Source organism: Chlorocebus sabaeus, chromosome 11, assembly GCF_047675955.1.
Source record: "Chlorocebus sabaeus isolate Y175 chromosome 11, mChlSab1.0.hap1, whole genome shotgun sequence".
NCBI lineage: Eukaryota > Metazoa > Chordata > Mammalia > Primates > Cercopithecidae > Chlorocebus > Chlorocebus sabaeus.
This window is the reverse complement of record NC_132914.1, coordinates 90,821,528-90,846,551: the sequence shown is the minus strand read 5'-3', so window position 1 is coordinate 90,846,551 and position 25,024 is coordinate 90,821,528. Positions and strand designations below refer to the sequence as shown.

At 38.8% G+C, this 25,024-nt stretch overlaps 1 protein-coding gene across 2 annotated transcripts in view; it reads right to left on the bottom strand.

Annotated features, from left to right (window-relative positions):
• Positions 1–1,380: 1,380 nt before the first annotated feature.
• Positions 1,381–25,024, bottom strand: part of MRPL42 (mitochondrial ribosomal protein L42) — a 35,995-nt gene continuing 12,351 nt past the window's right edge. The window contains exons 5-6 of one of the 2 annotated variants that reach the window (XM_008004247.3): positions 18,242–18,405; positions 1,381–4,018 (exon numbers count right to left, since the gene is read on the bottom strand). In XM_008004247.3, the coding sequence (XP_008002438.3) occupies positions 3,973–4,018; positions 18,242–18,405 (210 nt within the window). In that variant the 3' untranslated portion in view covers positions 1,381–3,972. Of the gene's footprint in view, positions 4,019–18,237; positions 18,406–25,024 lie in introns of those variants that run through there. The other variant, XM_073020996.1, reaches the window with a different exon arrangement.

Below are 25,024 nucleotides of genomic sequence, written 5' to 3'. Positions count from 1 at the left end.
CTAGGTGTTTAGCTATAGGCAAGTAGAATTACGGCATGATGTGACAGACTTTAATCAGTTGCTGAGAAACTACATACTCTATCCCCAGGAAAACACATATTCTCAAAAGTCTATATAATTTCAGGAATTTCATAGATACCTCCACCCCAAATCCCATTCATGAAATCCTTAGCTTAAAATCCTGTGCACTAGAGCAATGTGTTTTACAAAACCATATTCGGATGCCTGTGAAGCAATGAATGTGCTAGGCAATGTTAGGCGGTAGGAACAGTGATACACCTAATCAGACAGGGTCCCTAGAAGTCATGGAGCTTATAGTCTAGTAGGGGAGATGGACATTTATCAAATAATCACACAAAAAGATGCCTAATTACAAACTCTGATTAAGTGCTATGGAGAGATATACAGTCTTGCATGTAACAATGGAATCTAAAGAAGTTACATTTTAGGGGGCATATAAAGAATGTTGTGCAGGGAAGGTAGAGGAAACACATGGTACAGTGCTGCAAAGGAAATAAGCCCATAATAAGGCCTCTCATAGGTTTAAGTTAGGACCTGAAACTTGTATACTTTATATGCTTTGAAATGAGACATATACTAAATTTAAAGTGGCTGATCGAATTAAAACATTTTCCATTCCTTGCCTACTAAATTGATAAAGATTTTTTAAAATTTTAATAGAAGTAAAGAGAAAATATTTCCATCTACTGTTGTTAGGAGTATGCAGTTTAGGCTGGGCATGGAGGATCACACCTATAATCCCACCCAGCACTTTGGGAGGCCGAGGTGGGTGGATCACTTGAGGTCAGGAGTTCGAGACCAGCCTGACCAACATGGTGAAACCCTGTCTCTAGTAAAAATACAAAATTACCTGAGTATGGTGGTGCACACCTGTAATTCCAACTACTTAGGAGGCTGAGGCAGGAGAATCGCTTGAACCTGGGAGGCGGAGGTTGCAGTGAGCCAAGATTGCGCCATTGCATTCCAGCCTGGGCAGAGCAAACCTCCATCTCCAAAACCCAAAAAGGATACAGTTTAAACCACTGACTTTAAAAATGTACGTAAACATGGATGCCTTCTGATTCAATGATTGCACTTACAGAAACAAATCTAAGAAAATAGTAATGATCTTGCCAGCTTCTGATGAATTATAAGAAAAAAAAAAGAAATTTAAAAAATAATAAAAAAATGGTTTAATCCACCAGTATATTAATAACAGCATTATTTACAAGATGGAACAAACAGAAACAATGATTACGTCTAACAGCAGGGAGTTAATTAAATTATGACAAGCTAGATTATAGAAGAATATGCACCCATTAAATCAGAGTACTTACGGAAAAAATTCCTATTAAGTGAAAAAAGCATTCCAAAACGGCATACATTATGAGCTCTATTTTTATTTTTGAAATATATTTATGCAGAGAAATACAAAGAAAGAAGGTATACAAAATGTTAATATTATCTTAAAAAAAAATAATAAGGCTGGGCACAGTGGCTCACACCTGTAATCCCACGCTTTTGGAGGCCAAGGCAGGTGGATTGCTTTGAGCCCAGGAGTTGAAGACCAGCCTGGGCAACATGGTGAAACCCCTCTCTATAAAAAAATTAAAACAATTAGCCAGGCGTGGCAGCACACATGTGTAGTGCCAGCAGCTCGGGAGGCTGCGGTGGGAGGATTGCTTGAGCCCAGGATATTGAGGTTGCACTGCAATGTGATTGTGCCACTGCACTCCATCCTGGGCGACACAGCAAGATCTTCTCTTTAAAAAAAAAAAAAAAAAAAGTTTTTGCTATTGGCCTATTCAGAATATTCCAGCACTTAATTTCACTATTACCATTTATTCTACTAGTCATTCTCAACTAATGAACATCCAAATTCTCTGCTAATTAAGTGCTTTTAAAAGTCACTTTTGGGTGAGATGTTCAAATGAAGCCCTGGGTGAGAGTGCCCTCTGGTGGTTTCCAATAATGCTTGAACAATAACTGTGCAGTGAGTTTTTCATGAAGCTAAATGTATTTAATTTAAAGAAGCATCCCATTTTACGAATTTTAAAATGTCTGCAAAACAGACAAATAAGTAGATCTTTCATAAAATGTTAGTGATGGTGGATAACAGGTTCTTATCCCTGGGGGGCAGGGGAGGAACAGAGGGCAGGTGATGCTGGTGATGGAATATGTGCTTATTTAGCAAAATTAAAAATCAGCAAACAATGTAAAGCAAAATCCCAGAAAGCACAGTGTTAATCTATACTTCCAGTACAATAAAGTCAAAGTTAATTCTCCAAAGCATTGACATATAAGTATGTGGATTTAGGCGTCTTGGGTAAATCCCTGATTTAGCAGAGCTTTCTACTTGAAAGAGAAGAAAATCTTTGTCATTATATTTTGATTTGTTTTTCACTTCTTTCTACATTTAAAACATAGCTAAAAATTTGTGGGAGTCTGGATATAAGTCAACCTGAAAGAAAACCTAACATTTTTCAAGAATACACCATCGACAAAGCTGGTAAATATTTCTGATTTATCAAGTTCAATCAAACTTGTTTTTTTAATCTTTCCAAATGAAATTTATATTAATGGAAAAAGTAAACCACTTAAAAATATTTCCTTTGGGTAACAGAGGGTCAACATTATTATTTCCTTTACTCTCTCCTAGTCGCTATTCCTCACACTTCATTGGCCACTTGAAACTTCAACTAGAGTTCCTTGATTAAAAGAACTAGATCAAACAATAGACTTTGAATGAGAAATTATTTTTCACATCAATTTTACAAATACTGTATCACAAACATTCTACAGTACAAATTTAAATAAAGCAAGCTTTCTACCTTATTAAAAGATTCTTCACCTCCTAAACAGAAACTGAAGGGGAAACAATGCTATTAAGGATCACATATAAGCTAACAGAGGCAGCAGAATTATCTATTAACATTCTTATAACACCAGTCTAGCGACCTTAACGTTTTAATCACAGAGCTGCAGCTGTTTGCATGTGTTCTAAAGCTAGCATAATCTTTAAGACAGCCAGGAAAAAAAACCCTCAAAACAAATTACATAATATTCTATCTAGAAAAATTTCCAGGAAAGCATATTCTTGGGTGAAAGAAAACCACCCCTTTGTCATTGTGATGCACTGAAAAAAAGCTTTGGAGCCTGATAGTTTGGCTCCTGGCTCCCCCACTTTTTTGGTAGGGTTCGCGTCACTCTAAAATGTAATTATACTCCTTCAAAGGATTATTTTGAGAATTTAATAAGAATGGATGGAAGGGGCCTAGCAGATAGTAAAACCTGATTAAAATATCACTAATTTAACTATTTCCTAGAAGACAATTGAAACATTACAACATTTATTTTCTTGGTAGACCGTGTGAGTTTATTCTCAAAGGCAATTTAAAAATCTCCTTCATGAAAGCTATGCACCTTTTTATTAATCATATTTATACTACTAACAATGTTTTGCTGATGATTAAAAATACTTAAATCACAGTAGACACCCAAAAAGAGATGTTTCTCAACTTATGGTAGGGTTACATCCCAATAAACCTATCAGTTGAAAATATTGTAAATTGAAAATGCTAGCCTGTCTTAAATATGCTCAGAACACTTACAGTAGCCTATAGTTGGGCAAAATTATCTAACACAAAGCCCGTTTTATAATAAAGTGTTGAATTTCTTATGTAATTTATTGATATTCTACTGAATATGTATGGCTTTGGCACTATGAAAAAGTCCTAAATTGGAGACCGTACCTAAATGAAAGACTAAAATCGAAAAAAAAAAAAAGAAAATAGGTTTCTCTAAATGAGAATGTCAAATCCAGAATTACTTTACATAAAAGTACACATTCTAATATATGAAAAGATATTTTATCATTATTACTTTACTTTATATTAGTGAATACACCAGACTACATTTTCTCAAATGGCAAATGAGGCACATTTCTCTTTGATTCCCCCAGGAACCTCAGCATCATCTGTCTTTTGGAGGATTCGGATTCTTACGACGTCTGTGATACCTTGAAAAGAAGAAAATACTTGGAATAAGATGATTTTAATAAAAATCATTCCTGATAAAAATCTAACTTCTATGATTATTTTGCTATTGGAACTATTTTTTAAAAATCAATGAAACTATGTATCAGGCATTTCTTAATAACAAGCCACATTCTCCCATTGTGAAAATTTGTTTTCCTTTTTTCATGTAATCATTTTTTTTTTTTTTTCTAGAGACTGGGTCTTGCTTTATTGCCCAGGCTGAAGTGCAGAGGTTATTCGTAAGTTCAACAATAGGGTACTACAGCCTCAAACTCCTGGCACAAGGGCTCCTCCTACCTTACCCTGCCTAGCAGCTGGGACTACAGGCACACCACCACATGTGGCTAAGTTGTTGACTATTAAATTAAGCATTTGAAATAGTTTTCTTTCATATATTGAGGATAATTACAACATGGTAACCTAGATGACTGATTTTGAATGAAAAACTAATGGTTTTTTGTCTAAGTAGTGAAGCAATATCACATCTGGTGAGATTTAGGCTTCTAAAACATAAAAGAAACATCTCATTGTGAACACGAATGTGTTGTGTTAAAGTTTTATTTACAAGGGGCTATTTTCCTCTAAATGGAGGTCTTTAAAATGCAAAATCAAGTTTTAATATAAAATAAGATATAACTAGTAATATGTTTGTGGAAAAATATATGATGTCATGAAAAATGGAGGAATTGCAAATCAGAACAGTGAGGAACCTTTTACTTGTTTTTGAGATCACAAACACGTTAAAAATCATAATGCCCAATCCAAGCCCGGTGTGGTGAAATTAGCACTATCAGACCCGACTGGTTAAAAGTATAAACTTTTACTTCAAAATACTTTTGAAGAAGCAATATGATAAGACGTATCAAAAAATATTCGTAATTTTTGACCTAGTAATTTCTCTTCTAGCACTCTGTCCCAAAGGAATATAGAAAAAGTAGTTAAAATAATCAGGAAGAATGGAGGAGCAAATTTACGTATACAGTATGATTATAACCATATAAAAATAAGCAAACTAACAAAACTTACGTATAGATATAGAGAAATGAAATGCATTGTTAGCAGTGATAGTTTTTGAGTGATTTCACCATGCAGAATTTTTTATTTTGCTCCTCTGCATTTCCTTATTTTCTTCACTGATTTAAGAAAAATTTCTGCATAGAGTACACGTGCTTTTGTGATGAGTTATCTTCAAAAATTTCCTTCTGGTCAGATTTTGGCAAGTTGGTCACAAATTATTTTTTGTTTTCAATTTTTTGCTAATGTGGAAATTCAGTTTTATACTATAAATGGTAAGACATGTACCCTATGATCTTTAGTTGTTGTGATTAAGATAGCTAAAGCATTTTTTTGCTTCAGGTTTCATAAAGGCAACTTCCTAACACACTTATTTTTTTTTTGGAAAATTTGCAAAATACAGGAATTAAGTTGAAAAGAATGAATTACATCTGTATATATCAACATGGAACAGTAAGTTGTCAAAAAATACACAGAGTAAAATACCATTTGCATGAACATTTCTACATGTACTTATGTCGGCATAGAGAAAATTCTGCTTCTTTTCTAAAAGGTTCCATTGACATACCAGATAAGGTTGTAATAGTGCAACAGCGTCCCTGAAAGGCATTCTCTCAAAGCAATGGTCATCGGGAATAGCGAGCAGTTCTAGAAGGGGTTTGGGAAGTCAATAACCTCTTGAAATTATTTGTAAAAATTGTGAATATGTGTTTTTCTGGGCAGTGGATTGAAAACTTTTATCAGACTCTCAATGAAGTCTGAGACCTTCAAAATGCTAAGAACGATCCATTAAAAATGTCATTCAGCATACACTGTTCAACTGTATTTACTACTCAAAACTGAAAATGTTTGAGACTCTGATAGCCCTAAACTGAACAAAGTCAAGTTCTAAAATATGCTCAACAAATGTCAAATGGCATTTACAGATTTCTTATCATGCATGAATTTTAGTATACATTACAATCACTAGCCAAAAGCAAGCACCTTAATTTTAGGATGACCTTATTCTATCATCCAGACTGGGAACCTTGCAGGCACTATTAATAATTAATACGCAAGTTAAATTGAGATTGCTCCTGGCAAACCAAGTTATACTGTTACACTTCTTAAATTACACAATGACTCGGTGACATCTGGAACACTGGTCCACAGGTCTTAACCCAGAAAACTTTACCTCCTGGTTCATACTAAGCTAGGTAATCAAATCTGTTTCCTACTGATAGAAGTAGCTAATTTTTGTTGTCTCCATGGGAAAATATTAAAGTCATTTCTTAAATAAAGTAGTACTATTATTCATGCATTTGTAAGATTGCCCTATATTTCAGAAATTTAGAATTATTTTCTCCTACCTTCATGCCCACCTGCCTCCCTCCCTCCCCACACCCCCTCTGTTTTTCTCTCCTCCTTTCTTAGAGTCAGGGTCTTGCTCTGACACCCAGGATGGAGTGTAATGACACAATCATAGCTCATTGCACCCTCAAACTCCTGGGCTCAAGTGATCCTCCCACCGCAGTCTTCTGAGTAGGTAGGACTACAGGCATGCACCACCATGCCCAACTAATGTTTAAAAATTGTGGGGACCGGGCACAGTGGCTCATCCCTGTAATTCCAGCACTCTGGTAGGTCAAGGTGGGCAGATCAGTTGAGTCCAGGAGTTCGAGACCAGCCTGGGCAACACGGCGAAACCCCACCTCTACAAAAAATTTAAAAAGTAGCCAGGCATGGTGGTATGCATCTGTAGTCCTGGCTACTCAGGAGGTTGAGGCAGGAGAATCTCTTGAACCCGGGAAGCGGAGGTTGTAGTGAGCTGAGATCAGGCCACTGCATTCTAGTCTGGGTGACAGGGCAAGACCCTGTCTCAAAAACAAAACAAAACAAAACAAAAAACAGGTATTACGAGAATCAGAATCATTTACCCATTTTAAAATGTGCGAGCACCTACTATGTGAAGCACTAATCATTCTGTAGTACACAAAACAAGATAAAAATCCCGACTTTCATGGATCTTACATTCCAATACAGGAGATAGGAAAATAAGATAAATAAACTGGTCAGGGAAGGCTTCATTGAGTAAAACCCTGAAGGAAGTAAGAGAGCTAGCTTTACTGATATTGTGAGAAAGAGTGTTCTATGCAGACAAACAGCAAGTATAAAGGCCCTGAGGTGGAAGGAAGGGCATGTTCAAAAGCAAAAAAGAGGCCATCTAGCCAGAAAACATGAACAAGGAAAAGACAGTAGGGTATGAGAGCAGAAAGGTAATGCAGGACCAAATCATGTAGGTAGTTGTAGGCCTAGAGTATTTCTGAGTGAGATAGGAAGCTGTTTGAGGATTTCCTTTTTTTTTTTTTTCTGGAGACGGAGTCTCGCTCTGCCACCCAGACTGCAGTGCAGTGGCGCAATCTCAGCTCACTGCAAGCTCTGCCTCCCGGGTTCACGCCATTCTCCTGCCTCAGCCTCCTGAGTGGCTGGGACTACAGGCGCCCGCCACCATGCCTGGCTAATTTTTTTTGTATTTTTAGTAGAGACGGGGTTTCATCGTGTTAGCCAGGATGGTCTTGATCTCCCGACTTCGTGATCCGCCCACCTCTGCCTCCCAAAGTGCTGGGATTACAGGCATGAGCCACCGCACCCGGCCTGTTTGAGGATTTTCAACAGAAAAATTACAAGAACCAAGGGAAGTATTAACAGAGTTACTCTGGCTGCTATGCTACAGAATGCAGCAAAGCAAAGGAAGCAGCTGGGAGACCAGTTAGGAAGTTATTTCAACAAAACAGGCAAGAATGGTGATTTGGACTAGGATAGTGGCAGAGGGAATGGTGATAAGTAGTCACATCTGGATACATTTTAGAGATAGAGTTAACAAGATTTGCTAACAGACCAGATGTTGGGTATGAGATAGAGAGAGGAGTCAAGAGTGGTACCAAGGTTTTGGCCCAAGCAGTTAGAAGAACAGAACTGGCATTAACTGAGAGAGCAGGCTGCAGGAGAAGCTGGTTTGTGGAGGACCATCAGAAGCGCAGTTAGACACGATACCAAGTTAAGGATACCTACTACACATGTCAAGCAGGCAATTAGATATATAAGCCTAGAGGTCAAGGGACAGGTCTTGACCACAGATGGATTTGGAAGCCATCATCACACAGATGGTATTTAACGCCATGGGACTGGATGAGATTCCTGTCCTAGAGAATGGAAGAGAAAAGTGGAGAGGTCCAAGGACTGATTCTTGGGGCACTCCAAAATCCAGAGACAAGGGAGATGAAAAGGAAGCACCAAGATAAATCAAGATAGTATATTAACTTTAGATATGTAAAAAGAATTTCAACAGTTACTAAGGTCGAATTAATGACAAAAGTAACGGACACATCATCAGGAACTCTATATAGAGATACAGGGTTCCCCAGAGAAATTCCAACCAGCCTGTGCACTGGGAAAACGGGGTAGAGCCTCGGGAAGTTCGTGCTGTTTGCAGGGAAAAGGAGCCTGGCCTCTCATGATCTGGTGTGGTAACCTGGGGATTCAATCTGTGAGATGTGGGCCTATTAACAGGAACCTCTCTTGTTTTGCTGAGATTTTTCCTTTTCACACGATAAACCGTGTCCTTCCTCACCCTTCAAATTGTCTGCGAGCATAATTTTTTGTGGTTGTGTGTCTTTAGCTGACCTAAGAAAAAAGTCCTACAACAATAATATTGCTCAAATGATGTGTTCTAGGAAGATTATATTAGAAGGAATACTTCATGACTTGATTTTTTTTCATGCCAACTAAGGAACACTAAAGACTCAACCTCCTAAGTAGCTGGGACTACAGAAGCATACTACCATATCTGGCTGATTTTTTTTGTTGTTGTTTGTATTTTCTGGAGAGATGGGGTTTGCCATGTTGCCCATGCTGGTCTCCAACTGCTGGGCTCAAGCAATCTGTCCACTTCAGCTTCCCAAAGTGCTGGGATTACAAGCGTATAATCCTGGCCCACAGATTTAATAGTAAACACTTCAGATTTTCAGACATGAGATAATCTAATCAATGATACTTATTAGCCACTGGCCTATTCAGCATTGATTCTTTAGTCATACAACTTACACTCCCAGTTCACCCACCTTGGGTGAGGCCAGTAATTAGATGCAGGTAGTTTCAAGACTGAATGAGGTGGGGCAACACCTTTGGATCATTAAGGATCTGCTGACCTTGATTAAGAATCTGATAATGAGGAACATCTTAACCCACCTGTGACCTACCTGGATAAAATGGAACTGGATAAACCCATATAACCTGGTAGCTGAACTCTGGAAATAAAACTTCCAAGAATCACTGGGAAATCTACCAGTGTATCCTCAAAACTACCATAAAGTACCATTTCAAAGAGGAGCTAAACACCTTAAAGAAGCTGTGAAGACAATTAGGTGAGATAGTATTCCATCAGATAACAATTTAGTACCCATACATTGTATTAAGGATACTGTGTTAGAATTCTTGTGGAAAATTACAAAACAAATGTTTAGGTTTTTTTTTTTTTTTTTTTTTTTTGGACACAGAGTCTTACTCTGTCACCCAGGCTGGTTGCACAATCTCAGCTAACTGCAGCCACCACCTCCTGAGTTCAACCAATTCTCCTGCCTCAGCCTCCTGAGTAGCTGGGATTACAGGCATCCAACATCACACTCAGCTAATTTTTGTATTTTGAGTAGAGACAGGGTTTCGCCATGTTGACCAGGCTGGTCTTAAACTCCTGATCTCAAGTGATCCACCCACTTCGGCCTCCCAAAGTGCTGGGATTACAGGCATGAGCCACCACGCCCAACTACAACCTTGACAAAGAGAAAATAATCCAGAGAAGAAGATTTAACCAAAAAAAGTCACCTAAAAATATAAATATAACATTAACAGACACCTAATAATCTGTAATTATATATAGTTGCGCTAAGAGGGACAGTAGACATTCAAAGTGAATATAAAGAAGTAAAATGTCATGAAGAAAGTAAGCTAAGAGCAAATAGCAGAGGAAGAGTAAAAGTGCTGAAAACTGTGGGATATAGCATTTTAAATAGCTTGATGTTGAAATGAGATGGGGCACTGAGGTCAGATAAGGTGAGAAAAAAAAAAAAAAAGGCAAGCACCAACTATATGCTGCCAATAAGAAATCCACTTTAAAAATAAAGACAGCCAGGTTAAAAGTAATATAGAAATGACAAAGGTGACATTACAACCAATCCCAGAGAAATACAACAGATTCTCAGAGACTATTATTTTTTGGGGGTGGGGAGGGAGCAGGGACGGAGTTTTGCTCTTGTCCCCCAGGCTGGAGTGCAATGGCACACGATCTAGGCTCACTGTAACCTCCGTCTCCCAGGTTCAAGAAATTCCTCAGAGAATTATTACGAACAATTCCAAGCATACAAACTAGAAAATCTGGAGGCAATGGATAAATTCCTGAAAACGTACAACCTCCCCTGATTGAATCAGGAAGAAACTGAAACCCTGAACAGATGAATAATGAGTTCTGAAACTGAATCAGTAATAAAAAACCAACAACCAAAAAAAGCTCTGGACCAGATAGATTCACAGCTGAATCCTACCAGATGTGCAAAGAGCCAGTACCAATCCTACTGAAACTATTCCCCCAAACAACAACAAAAAATTGAGGAGGAAGGACTCCTCCCCAACTAATTCTACAAAAACGGCATCATCCTGATACCCAAATCTGACAGAGACATAACAAAAAAACAAAACTATGGACCAATATCCTGATAAACATGGATGCTAAAATCCTCAACAAAATACGAGCAAACCAAATCTAGCAGCACATCAAAAAATTAATTCACCATGATCAAGCAAGCTTTCTGCCTGGGATGCAAGGCTGATTCAACATATGCAAATAAATAAATGTGATTCATCATATAAACAGAATTAAAAACAAAAAAAAGATCATTTCAATAAACACAGAAAAAAACTTTCAATAAAATCCAACATTGCTTCATGATGAAAATCCTCAACAAACTAGGCATTGAGGGAACATACTTCAGAACAATAAGAGCCATTTATGACAAACCCACAGCCAACATACTGAACAAGCAAAAGCTGAGAGCATTTCCTTTAAGAACAGAAACAAGACAAGGATGCCCACTCTCACTACTCCTATTCAACATAGTACTGGGGAAGTCCTAGCCAGAGCAATCAGGCAAGAAAAAAAAATAAAAGGCATCCATTCAGGAAAAGAAAAAGTCAAATAATCTCTCTTCACTGATAATACGATTCTATGCCTAGAAAACCCTAAAGATTCAGCCAAAAGGCTCCTAGACCTGATAAACAACTTCAGTAAAGTTTCAGGATACAAAATCAATGTACAAAAATCAGTAGTATTCCTATATACCAATAATGTTCAAGCTGAGAGCCTGAAGTCTACAATTACAGTTGCAGATTTCAACATTCCTCTCACAATAATTGATTAAATAAAAAATGAGTAAGGATAAAGAAAACAAACAACACTATCAACACAATCCCATTTACAACAGCCACAAGAAAATGTAAAATGCCTAGGAATACATCTAACCAAGGAGGTGAAAGGGCTCTACAACAACTACAAAGCACTGCTGAAAGAAATCACAGGAGACAGCCGGATGCCGTGGCTCACGCCTGTAATCCCAGCACTTTGGGAGGCCGAGGCGGGCAGATCATGAGGTCAGGATTTCAAGACCAGCCTGGCCAACATGGTGAAACCCCGTCTTTATTAAAAACACAAAAATTAGCCAGGTGTGGTGGCATGCACCTGTAGTCCCAGCTGCTCTGGAGGCTGAGGCAGGAGAATCGCTTGAACTCGGGCAGCAGAGGTTGTAGTGAGCTGAGACCATGACATTGCACTCCAGCCTGGGTGACAGAGTGAGACTCCATCTCAAAAATCAATCAGTCAATCAATCACAGATGACACAAATGGACAAACATTCCATGCTCATGGGTTGGAAAAACCAATACTGTTAAAATGTCTATACTGTCCAAAGCAACCTACAGATTCAATGCTATTCCTATCAGACTACCAACATCATTTCACAGAATTAGAAAGAAACTATTCTAGGCCGGGCACTGTGGCTCACACCTGTAATCCCAGCACTTTGGGAGGCTGAGACAGGTGGATCACCTGAGGTCAGGAGTTTGAGAACAGCCTGGCCACATCGTGAAACCCTATATCTATTAATAATATAAAACGTAGCCAGGTGTGGTGGCACATGCCTGTAATCCCAGCTACCCAGAAGGTTAAGGTGGGAGAATTGCTTGAACCCGGGAGGCAAAGGCTGCAGTGAGCCAAGATCATGCCATTGTGTTTCAGTTTGGGCAACAAAAGTGAAATTCTGTCTCCAAAAAAACAGGAAAAAATTATTCTAAAATTCATATGGAACCAAAAAAGAGTACAAATAGCCAAAGCAATTCTAAGCAAAAAGAAAGAAGCCAGAGACATCACATTACTTGACTTCAAACTATACTACAAGGCTACAGTAATCAAAACAGCAAGGTAGTGATAAAAAAGAGACACAGAGATAAATGGAACAAAATAATAAACCCAAAAATAAAGCCATACACCTACAACCAAGTGATCTTTGACAAATGGTGCCAGGATAACTGGCTAACCATATGCAAAAGAATGAAACTGGACCCTTACCTACCACCATATATAAAAAACAATTGAAGACAGATTAAAGACTTAAATATAAGACCTCAAGCTACAAAAATCCTAGAAGAAAACCTAGGAAATATTATTCTACTTACATTTTTCTTTTCTTTCAAAGAAAGAAAAAAAAGCTACATTCAAAGAAATACCATGCTGGACATTGGTCCTGGTAAAGAATTTATGACTAAGTACTCAAAAGCGATTGCAAAAAAACACAAAAATTGACAAGTGGGACTTAATCAAAACAAAGAGTTGGTCAAGCACAGTGGCTCACACCTGTAATCCCAACACTTTGGGAGGCCAAGGCGGGTGGATCACCCGAGGTCGGGAGTTCGAGAGCAGCCTGACCAACATGGAGAAACCCTGTCTCTACTAAAAATACAAAATTAGTTGGGCATGGTGGCGCATGCTTGTAGTCCCAGTTACTCGCGAGGCTGAGGCAGGAGAATTACTTCAACCCGGGAGGCGGAGGTTGTGGTGAGCCAAGATCGTGACATTGCACTCCAGTCTGGGCAACAAGAACAAAACTCTGTCTCAAAAATAAATAAATAAATAAATAAAGCAAAGAGCTTCTGCCCAGCAAAAGAAACTATCAACAGAGTAAATAGACAACCTACAGAATATAAGATATTCACAAACTATGCATCCAACAAAGGTCTACTATCCGGAATCTATAAGGAACTTATGCAAAAAACAAATAACTCCATTAAAAAGTGGGCAAGGGAACATGAGCAGATACTTCTCAAAAGAAGACATACAAGCAGCCAATAAACATATGAAAAAATGCTCAACATCACTAATCATTAGAGAAATGCAAATAAAAATCACAGTGTGATACCAGCTGACACTAGTTAGAACGGCTATTATTAAAAACAGAAAAAAATAACAAATGTTGGCAAGGCTGCAAGAAAAGCGAATGCTTACATACTGTTGGTGGGAATGTAAATTAGTTCAGCCACTGTGGAAAGCAATTGGAGATTTCTCAAAGAACCAAAAACAGAATTGCCATTCCACCCACCAATCTCGTTACTAGGTAAATACCCAAAGGAATAGAAATTGTTCCACCAAAAAGACACATGTATGTTCACTGTAGCACTACTCACAACAGCAAAGACAGGGAATCAATCTAGATGCCTGTCAATGGTGAACTGGATAAAGAAAATGTGGTACATATACACCATGGAATACTATACAGACATAAAAAAGAACAAAATCATGTCCTTTGCAGCAGCACAGATGCAGCTGGAAGCCATTATCCTAAGCGAATTAACACAGAAACGGAAAACCAAATACTACATGTTCTCACTTATAAGTGGTAGCCAAACACTGGGTACACATGGACATAAAGATGGAAACAAAAAACACTGGGGACAACAGGCAGGAGGGAAAGAGGTGAGAGAAGGCTGAAGAACTACCTATTGGGCACTATCTCACTGCCTGAGTGATGGGTTCAATCATACTCCAAACCTCAGCATCACACAATATATCCTTGTGTACCCCCCTGAAGCTAAAAATTGAAATAAAACAACAACAACAACAACAACAAAATCCTTATCTTAGGGTCTCCTAGGAAACCACATCTAAGACAGTATCTATTAAAATACATACATACATACATTAAACATACATAGTGAAAAGCAAGCTTAGATAACAAAATTTACAAAGCATATAGCTCATATAGCACTTTTGTCTGTAAGTTTTATACCTTAATAAGACACCCAATTTGCTTTTTAAAAATAGACAAAATATTTCTACAGATACTTAACTGAAAACAAACAAAAACCAAAACCCAAACATATGAATGGCCAATAAGCACATGAAAAGATGTTCAACATCTAGGTAGGTTAACCTCTACCTCTAAGAATAGCCCTACCTCATATTATACCCAATTCCCTATGGAGAACATAGAAATAGAGAACACTTCTATTTTATATTTTAAATACTTCTGCATAGTTTAAAAATACTTTTTAAAAATGTGTGTTTTGGCCAGGCATTGTGGCTCACACTTGTAATCCCAGCACTTTGGAGGCCAACGCAGGGGGATCACCTCTTGAGATCAGGAGTTTGAGACCAGCCTGGCCAACATGTTGAAAGCCCGTCTCTACTAAAAACACAAAAAACAGCCAGGCATGGTGGTGTGCGCCTGTAGTCCCAGCTACTTGGGAGGCTGAGGCACTAGAATCACTTGAATCCGGGAGGCAGAGGTTGCAGTGAGCCGAGATGGCACCACTGCACTCCAGCCTGGGCAACAGAGCAAGACTCTGTCTCAGAAAACTAAAACTAAAAATAAAAATAAAGTAAAATGTGTTTTATTCCTTTTAATAAAAACTTATTTAAGAAGTTATGTATCCCCAGTTAATAAATTCATAATGAGTCCCATTCTTTTGACTGCTGTAACTTAAGAACTGTGAAATATTTAGTAAATCATCCTCTATATATTAAATGAGGTTTAAAAAGAAATAGTCTGACTAGGGAAAACAAGCTGAGAATGAATGAACGAATGACTCAATGGATGGATGGACAGATGGACAGACGGACTGACAGACAGATAGATGGATAGAAAAAAAGAAAGAAATGGTCACTGACATCCAGAAACCAACACCTGAAAATGACTCACATTAACCCAAAATACATATGTAGATACCAAATAAATGTGTTGAACGATAAGTGATTACACATAGGCTTATTGAAAACTCAGCAAGATGATACATCTACAAGGACAAGGCCTATAGATAGAATTTCTCTTTATACACATAAACTAGTCTCTGGGGTTTTTCTGCCAAGCTCTTTATTAGGATAGATATTGGGACAATCGAGTCCCTCTAATTAAAGTTAACTTACAATAAAAAACGCCTAGTAATTTTGATGGGAAAAAAATATCAGGAGACTAAACTAACTAGCAGTCAAAAGCTGATTAGTAGTAAGATTAAGTAAATAAGATTAAACATAGGGTACTAGACACAAATGTCTAAAGATAACACGCTTGGTTTTAAGACTCCTAATTATTCTCCCTGTCTTCAGTCTTGTCTCTCTCAGGTTACACACCTTTAGAATGATTTCGTTCTGAATGCTTAAAACAGATTGTAGCAATATGGAACATGCAGGAAAGAAACAGGTACTGAAAGCCATTACAGAAGACGTTGAAACAAGGTTTGAACTCAAATACCTGGATAATGTGATACAAGTCAAAAATAAACATGAGAGATGTTAAGAATCATAAAAAGAAATCTCAGAATATAATGAGATTTAATGATTTAAGATACAGGGTTATCAGATGATTCCCTAATTTGTTTGCACATATCCTAACCTTACAATTAAAAATATAAGGAAAAATCCAGATAGCATGCATAAACAAAGTGGATATTAAATAAGAAGGAAGGGCGGAGGAGTGGCTCACGCCTGTAATCCCAGCACTTTGGGAGGCCAAGGTGGGCAGATCACCTGAGATCAGGAGTTCGAGACCAGCCTGGCCAACATGGTGAAACCTCGTCTCTACTAAAAATACAAAAAATTCGCCAGGTATGGTGGCACATGCCTAGAGTCCCAGTTATTTGGGAGGCTGAGGCGGGAGAATCACTTGAACCTGGGAAGCGGAGGTTGCAGTGAGCTGAGATCACACCACTGCACTCCAGCCTAGGTGACAGAGTGAGACCATGTCTCAAAAAATAAATTAATTAATTAAATAAAATAAATAAGAAGGAAAAATCAAGGAAGGAGACATAAAAGAGAAGCAGGAATTGAAAGACCATGTTGGCCCCACCCCCGCAAAAAAAAAAAATCAATATTTTTCCTTGGGAAAATGATATAAAAAATCACTTTTATTATAGAGATTATTAAGAAAGAGGCTTCTTAACACAGAAAACAATGGGCTATGTTTTGTTATAATAAATTAATATTCTGGGTGCCATAATCTGACCTACTAGTAATTTCCCCCGCACACTTTATCCGAAATGCTGTTTCCTCTGCCTGTGAAGTTTACCCCTCATTCTCAATGGGTTAATTCCTAACCCTCCTTCAAGGCTCAATTACACTTTATTTAACCGTTTATTTACTCCACTATCTTCCCTCCTTGACTATAAACAATTTGTAAGTGGGGGTTATGTTTTGCATTAACTAGCACTTAGAGCAGCTCGATGAATGTATATTCATTAATTCTCTAAATGTATCCAGCCCAGTGCTAGTTACTGAGTTAAATAAGTAAGAACAAAGTTTTGTTCAAACTAGCTGGGCGTGGCAGAGTGGGCCTGTAATCCCAGCTACTTAGGAGGCTGAGGAAGGAGGATTGCTTGAGCCCAGGAATTCAAGATCAGCCTGGGTAACATAGTGAGACCTCCTTTTCAAAAAAAAAAGTTTGTTCAAATATAAACAACAAAAACATCTTATGGTTTGGTATGGAAGAAGACAGATACAAAAGAAAAAAAATCAAAAAAAGGAAAACTAATTAATGCCAGAGTCAAATGGCAGGTAAGAATCGATGGAAAATGTGAGTGTTTGTGAATATCAGGGCAATTATAGTTTTTAAGGGAACTGAGAACAACATATGCTGCCCAATCATTTGCTGTAACCCAATGTTTTTTGCAGTAACTCAAAATCTGATAAAGAAATTAATAAAGGGCTGAAGACACAATCAATTACTTAACAGGAAAATGAACAAAAACAACATATCAAATGAATACATCATAGAATGTAAAAATTTTCAAGAACTCTTACAAAATTCACTGAAAGCTCTGGTTAAATTCTCCCATTAAAATAAAGAAAAAAAGAAGTACTATTTCATTTTAGCTAAATTATATGTAAACTTAAAAGTACAGTGGCAGTGGCTCATGCTTATAATCCCAGCTGAGGGAGGAGGATCACCTGACTCCAGGAGTTTAAAATCAGCCTGGGTAACACAGTAAGTGAGCCCTTGCCTCTACAAAAGAAAAAAAATGAGCCAGGCTCGGTGGCTCACGCCCATAATCTCAGCACTTTGGGAGGACAAGGCAGGTGGATCACAAGGTCAGGAGTTCGAGACCATCCTGGCTAACACAGTAAAACCCCATCTCTACTGAAAATACAAAAAATTAGCCGGGTGTGGTGGCACGCGCCTGTAGTCCCAGGTACTCAGGAGGCTGAAGCAGGAGAATCGCTTGAACCTGGGAGGTGGAGGTTGCAGTGAAACGAGATCACGCCACTGCACTCCAGCCTGGTTGACAGAGCAAGACTCAAAAAAAAAAAGAACAAAATTAGCCAGGTGTGGTGGCACATGCCTGTAGTCCTAGCTACTCAGAAGGCTAAAGTGGGAAGATCACTTGAGTACTGGAGGTTGAGGCTGCAGTGAGCTGAGACTGTGGCACTGCACTCCAGTCAGGATGACAAAGTGAGATCCTGTCTCAGAAAAGAAAAAAAAAAAGTACAAAATAGTATGTGATTATACTTGGGGTTAATTTCCTCATGCAAAATACCACTTCAGAAGTTTGTTTCTGCAAGAAAATCAATGTGTTCTTTTACTGTATCTAGTAGGGATTGAAGAAAAGAAAAGAAAACTTACTGTCCATGAGGATACCAACGGTGCTTAGTAGTAAAGAACATTTTGCTAAGTTTTTCTATCATAGGTCCTTCCTCAAGGTGTTCAACTTTTTCTTCCAATCTGGTTTTCAGCACTTGATCATGTGTTTCTTCATGGTTATGCACAGGATCTGGCCGAGGGATAGGCTACAAAATAATCAGTAACAAACATCATGAAGATGTGGGAATGTTAGCCAGCATTTGTTCGAGATTACAATAAAACAATTACTATACTCAGTAATCCACTATAGTACTTTAGGGTGGGTGGGCAAATAAGTTATCAAAACAAAGTTTCACCTAGTTGCATTATTCATTAGTCAGAAATATTTTTCTTCTCACACCAAATTTTAGGTTTCTTTTCTAATAATAAAGTTCTTATTTAGGCCAGGTGCAGTGAGTGGCTCATGCCTGTAATCCCAGCACTTTGGGAAACCAAGACAGGAGAATCGCTTGAGCCCAGGAGTTCCAAAGCACGGGACCAGCTTGGACAACATGGTCAGACAAAAAAATTTAAAAACTATCTAGGTGTCATGGCATGCACCTGTAGTCCCAGCTACTCGAGAGGCTGAAGTGGGAGGATCACTTGAGACCAGGAGGTCGAAGCTACCTGTGATCACACTACTGCGTTCCAGCCTGGGCGACAGAGTGAAACCCTGTCTCAAAAAAAAAGAGAAAGAAAAATAGAAAGGCCAGGTGTGGTGGCTCATGCCTGTAATTCTAGCACTTTGGGAGGCCAAGGTGGGAGGATCACTTCAGTTCAAGACCAGCCTGGGCAACACAGCGAGACCTTGTCTCTACTACAAATAGAAAAAAAAAAAAAGAAAAAAAGAAAAAAAGAAAGCCCTCATTTAACATTCTTATTTTCCACAGTAATAAAGTACTTATTACTTTAGTTTCTGTTTCTCAAAGGTATAAATTATGCCTATTATTATTTTTTAACTTAAAAGTTTACCATTTACTTTATATATCATTAAGGTGAGAAACAATGAAAAACTTTTCATTGAAAATGACATTTTTTGGCTGGGCGCGGTGGCTCATGCCTGTAATCCCAGCACTTTGGGAGGCCGAGGCGGGTGGATCACCTGAGGTCAGGAGTTTAAGACCAGCCTGGCCAACAGAGTGAAACCCTGTCTCTACTAAAAATACAAAAATTAGCTTGGTGCGGTAGCACATGCCTGTAATCCCAGCTACTTGGGAGGCTGAGGAAGGAGAATCGCTTTAGCCGGGGAGGCAGAGGTTGCAGTGAGCCAAGATTGCACCTTTGCACTCCAGCCTGGGTGACAGAACAAGACTCCGTCTCAAAAAAAAAAAAGAAAGAAAATGACATTTCTTATATCCAATGGAAGCAGAAAAATTTTCAACATTTTCATTTCAGGTGACTAAAATGCCACCAAACAGTGCTTTATTGTTATTTAAATACCTTTCCCCCAAAGTTAATGATTACTAAAAATCTCATCTCCTCAACACACGTGAATGATATACAACATATTCCACCAGTAATAGCGGCTCACTAAAGAGTTTAAGAATCACTGTCTTGGCCAGCCACGTGGCTCACATCTGTAATCCCAGCACTTTTGGAGGCCAAGGTGGGAGGACCATTTGAGCCCAGGAGTTTGAAATCAGCCTGGCCAACACAGTGAGACCTCATCTCTACAAAAAATTTAAAAACAAAAAATAAATTAGCCAGGCGTGGTGGTGTATGGCTGCAGTCCCAGCTTCTTGGGGTCTGAGGCAGGATGATCCTTTGAGCCCAGGAGTTCAAGGCTGCAGTGAGCCATGACTGCACAGTACCCTCCTGCCTGAGCAAGAAAGAGACCCTGTCTCAAAACAAAACAAAACAAAACAAAACGGAAAACAAAAGGAATCACTATCTTGGAGGGTCAAGTTACCTATATTTTAAATATTAAGTGATATTAAGGTATGTAACAAAGATTGTAACATTCAATACTATATAAAGCTATCATAATGAAAGTAACATATTCAATAATAATATATATGTAACAAGACTGTAACACCGCCTTGCTTTAAAATAACAATATATGTATTATAATACAATGAAAATCTGAATTTACAACCAGTAAGAAACAATTCAAACAGATATTTTCTTTACATTCATACACTATTAGTGACAACTACATTCTACCACTGTATTAAATATTATAGCATACATTTATATCTAGTATATGCACATGAAATAAGACCTCATTAAAAGGCAATGTTGAGGTGCAGTGGCTCACATGTGTTAACCCTAGCACTTTGGGAGGCTGAGGCAGGCAGATCACTTTGAGCTCAGGAGTTGGAGACTCCATCTCTACAAAAAATACAAAAAATTAGCCAGGCATGGTAGCTCATGCCTGTAGTCCCAGTTACTGAGGAGGCTGAAATGGGAGGATCACTTAAGCCCAGGAAGCAGAGGCTGCAGTGAGCCAAGATCGCGCCACTGAATTCCAGTCTGGGCGAAACAGACAGACCCTGTCTCAATTAAAAAAAAAAAAAAAAAAAAAAAAAGGCAACATGGACCACGTGCAGTGGCTCACACCTGCAATCCCAGCACTTAGGAAGGTCAAAGTGGCAAAGGAATGTTTCAGCCCAGGAGTTCGAGACCAGCCTGGGCACCATGGTGAGACCCCCCCCACCATCTCTATTTTTATATATATGTTTTTTAAAAAGCAATGGAGGTGGCACAATTAGGTAAAGTCATGGGCTGCATAAGAATGTTTTGAGGCTTGGCGCAGTGACACACGCCTGTAATCCCAGCACTTTGGGAGGCCACGGTAGGCGGATCACATGAGGTCAGGAGTTCAAGACCAGCCTGGCCAACATGGTGAAACTCTGTCTCTACTGAAAATACAAAAATTAGCCAGGTATGGTGGTGCATGCCTGTAATCCCGGCTACTTGGGAGGCTGAGACAGGAGAATTGCTTGAACCCAGGAGGCAAAGGTTTCAGTGAGCCAAGATCGTGCCACTGCATTCCACCCTGGGTGACAGGGCGAGATTCTGTCTGAAATAATAACAATGTTTTGGTCAACAATGTACAGTGATGAAGGACAGTGTATACTACAGTGGTCACATACGATTATCATGAAGCTAAAAAAATTCCTGTCACCTAGTGATGGTGCAGAAAGCCACAGTGCAATGCATTACTTACATGTTTGTGGTGGTGCTAATGTAAACAAACTGCACCGCCAGCTGTATAAAAGTATAGCACATACAATTATATACAGCACATAATACTTGATAATAATAAAAAATAATGGCAGGGTACAGTGGCTCACGCCTGTAATCCCAGCACTTTGTGAGGCTTGAGCTTAGGAGTTCAAAACCAGCCAAAGCAACATGTAGTGAGACCCTGTCTCAACCAAAATAATTTAAAAATAATAATAATAATAATAATAAATGACTAGGCAACTGGTTTATGCATTTACTATACTATACTTTTTATCATTAGAGTGTACTCCTCCTACTTGTTAAAAAAGTCAATTGTAAAACAGCCTCAGGCAAGCCCTTCAGGAGGTATTCCAGAAGAAGGCATTGTTATCATAGGAGATGACAGCTCCAGGCATGTTATTGTCCCTGAAGACCTTCCAGTGGGACAAAATGTGGAGGTAGAAGACAGTAATATTGATCATCCTGACCCTGTGTGGGCCTAGACTATGTGTGTGTCTTAGTTTTCACAAAAAAGTTTAAAAAGTGCAAACACAAACTGCAATACAAAAAAGCTTATAGAATAAGGATATAAAGAAAATATTTATGTACAGCTGTACACGATATTTTAAGCTAAGTGTTATTACAAAAGAGCAAAAAAGTATTAAAAATGTTTTGGCCGGGCACAGTGGCTCACGCCTGTAATCCTAGCACTTTGGGAGGCCGAGACGGGCGGATCACGAGGTCAGGAGATCCAGACCATCCTGGCTAACACGGTGAAACCCCGTCTCTACTAAAAATACAAAAAAATTAGCCGGCCGTAGTGGCGGGTGCCTGTAGTCCCAGCTACTGGGGAGGCTGAGGCAGGAGAATGGCATGAACCTGGGAGGCAGAGCTTGCAGTGAGCTGAGATAGCGCCACCACACTCCAGCCTGGGCGACTGAGCAAGACTCCGTCTCAAAAAAAAAAAAAATTTTTTTTAAGTTTATCAAGTTTAAAAGTGACAGTAACCTAAGGTTAATTTATTATTAAAGAAAGAAAAATATATTTTTAAAAAATTTAGTGTAGCCTAAACATATAGTGTTTGTTTATAAAGTATACAGCAGTGTACAATAATGTACTAGGCCTTCACATTCACTGACTCACCCAGGGCAACTTCCGGTCCTGTAAGCTCCATTTTTGGCTAAGTACCCTATACAAGTGTATTACATTTTATCTTTTATATCACATTTTTACTGTGCCTTTTCTATGTTTAAATACGTTTAGATACATAAATATTTACCATTGTGTTACAATTGCCTATAGTATTCACTACAGTAATATGTTGTATACATTTGTAGCCTGGGAGCAATAGGCTATACCATAAAGTCTGGGTGTGTAGTAGCCTACACCATCTAGGTTTGCGTAAGTAACACTCTATGATGTTCACATAACAATGAAATTGCCTAATGATGCATTTCTCAGAACATATCCCCATCAGTAAGCAATGCATGACTGTACTACAGAAATGCAAAGTAACAAAGATACCAGTGAAAAGTAGAAAGGGAGCCAAGTCAGAGCTTTGTCAAAAAGACCAGAATGGGGCCAGGTATGGTGGCTCATGCCTGTAATCCCAGCACTTTGGGAGGCCAAGGCAGGTAGATCACTTGAGGTCAGGAGTTAGAGGCCAGCCTGGCCAACATGGCAAAATCCCCTCTCCACTGAAAACACAAGAATTAGCTGGGCGTGGTCACAAGTGCCTGTAATCCCAGCTATTTGGGTGGCTGAGGCATAAGAATCCCTTGAACCTGGGGAGGCATGGAGGTTGCAATGAGACAAGATCACACCACTGTATTCTAGCCTGGTTGACAGAGACTCTGTCTCAAAAAAAAAAAAAAAAACTAGATTGGGCAAGGTACAGTGGCTCACGCCTGTAAGCCCAGCACTTTGGGAAGCCAAGGTGAGAGGACTGCTTGGGTCCAGGAATTCCATATTGGTTTGGACAACATCGTGAGACCCTGTCTACAAAAATTTTAAAAATTAGCTGGGCATGGTGGTGTGTGCCTATAGCCCCAGCTACTCAGGAGGCTAAAGTGGGAGGATTGCTTGAGCCCATGTTACTATTATTCTAATAGTAACATGTTCTCAAGAATGTTTCTTATTTTGCAGCCCAATCTACAATTTATTGCTTGACAAACAAAAAACTTTCCTGCTTTCTCATGTGAATGTCTCTTAGCCCTAAAACATAAAACCCTCAAGCACGAAGAGGAAGGAACAACTTCATTCACTTAACAGAAAAATATTTATTGTGCACCTACCAAGTTCAAAGTGTTATTCCAGGTGCTGAAGACCAAGCATGGGAAAAAAACACACAAGGCCCTGTCCTCATCGAGCTTACATTTTAGTGATGGGAGATAGCCAGAAAACATCCAGTATGCTAGAAATAATAAATGCTATTGAGAAAAGTAAATTAAAGGACAACAAGGAGTACAGGAACAAAGGTACAACTTGAAATGCAGTAGCCAAGGAAGGCCACACAAGATAACAGATAAGGAAAAAGACCTTAAGGAAAGGGAGTAAACTATGAGGTAAAAGCATTCCAGGCAACGGAAACAGGAAATACAAAAGCTCTGAGTGGGGAGCTCGCCTAATGCAGTTGAAAAACAGCTGCGGTTGTGGTCAGTATGGTGGCAGTGGAGTGATTTACTTGAAAACTTGTAGGAGTGATTACTTACCTAAACTAGAGATGAATATTGATGATGTGGCAGAGAAGATAATTGTCAAAACAAAGGAAACACAACAAAGAAAGAGGATGCAGGGGAGGTGGGCATGTACACAGAGGAATGATGATAATGATAAACCATGATACGAATCTGTGCTGGGTAAGGAGGGAGTGAGAATGTGTGAGATACATGAAGGACTGTGAAAAAGTGGTTGGATCAATGGATGTAGGTTACAAAGAGGGAATGAATAATTCTTGGAGCTGGGAGATCAAGAGGGACTGGTAGTTAACTATTAGTTTTCTTAAAATTTAGATTGGAAAAGAGGAATAGCAATTATTGGTAATTAGAATATCTCTAGGGAATCCTCCCATGGAAATGGGTGGCTGACGTAGTGAGAGATCAAGAAGTGAGACACCACAATATTAGATCATCTACATGGATATTGAAGTAACAAACAATGAGGGTAAAACAGTATTGGAGAAAGTGTGACAGCAAGCTTAGAAAATTCAAGGAAGTGCAGAGTGGTGGAGGAGGAGAAATAACCTGGCAGTTGGTAGATAACAGCAACAAAAAAAGATAGTAAATGATGTAGTTGGATGATACAAGCTACAAAGCCAGAAATTGTTAGGAAGGAAGAGAAATTATCTAGATTTGACGATGAGGAGCTACAGGGATACCTTCCCCATCTTTAGACTCAGTGGTAAAAGAGTATGAGAGAGAAAACAGCAACTACTTAAAAGAACTGCTGGGGAAGTAATGTCTCCAGGGTACAGACAGGTTTCTATTAGAGTCAGAAGGTGAAGGCAACATTCTGGAATAGGTTATGGTTGTAAGAGATTTTGCCAAGGGTGGTAAGTTCTACAAGTACAGTGGGAAAGTTTTGATAGTTGAGGAGGGTCAGATTCAGAGATATAAAGAG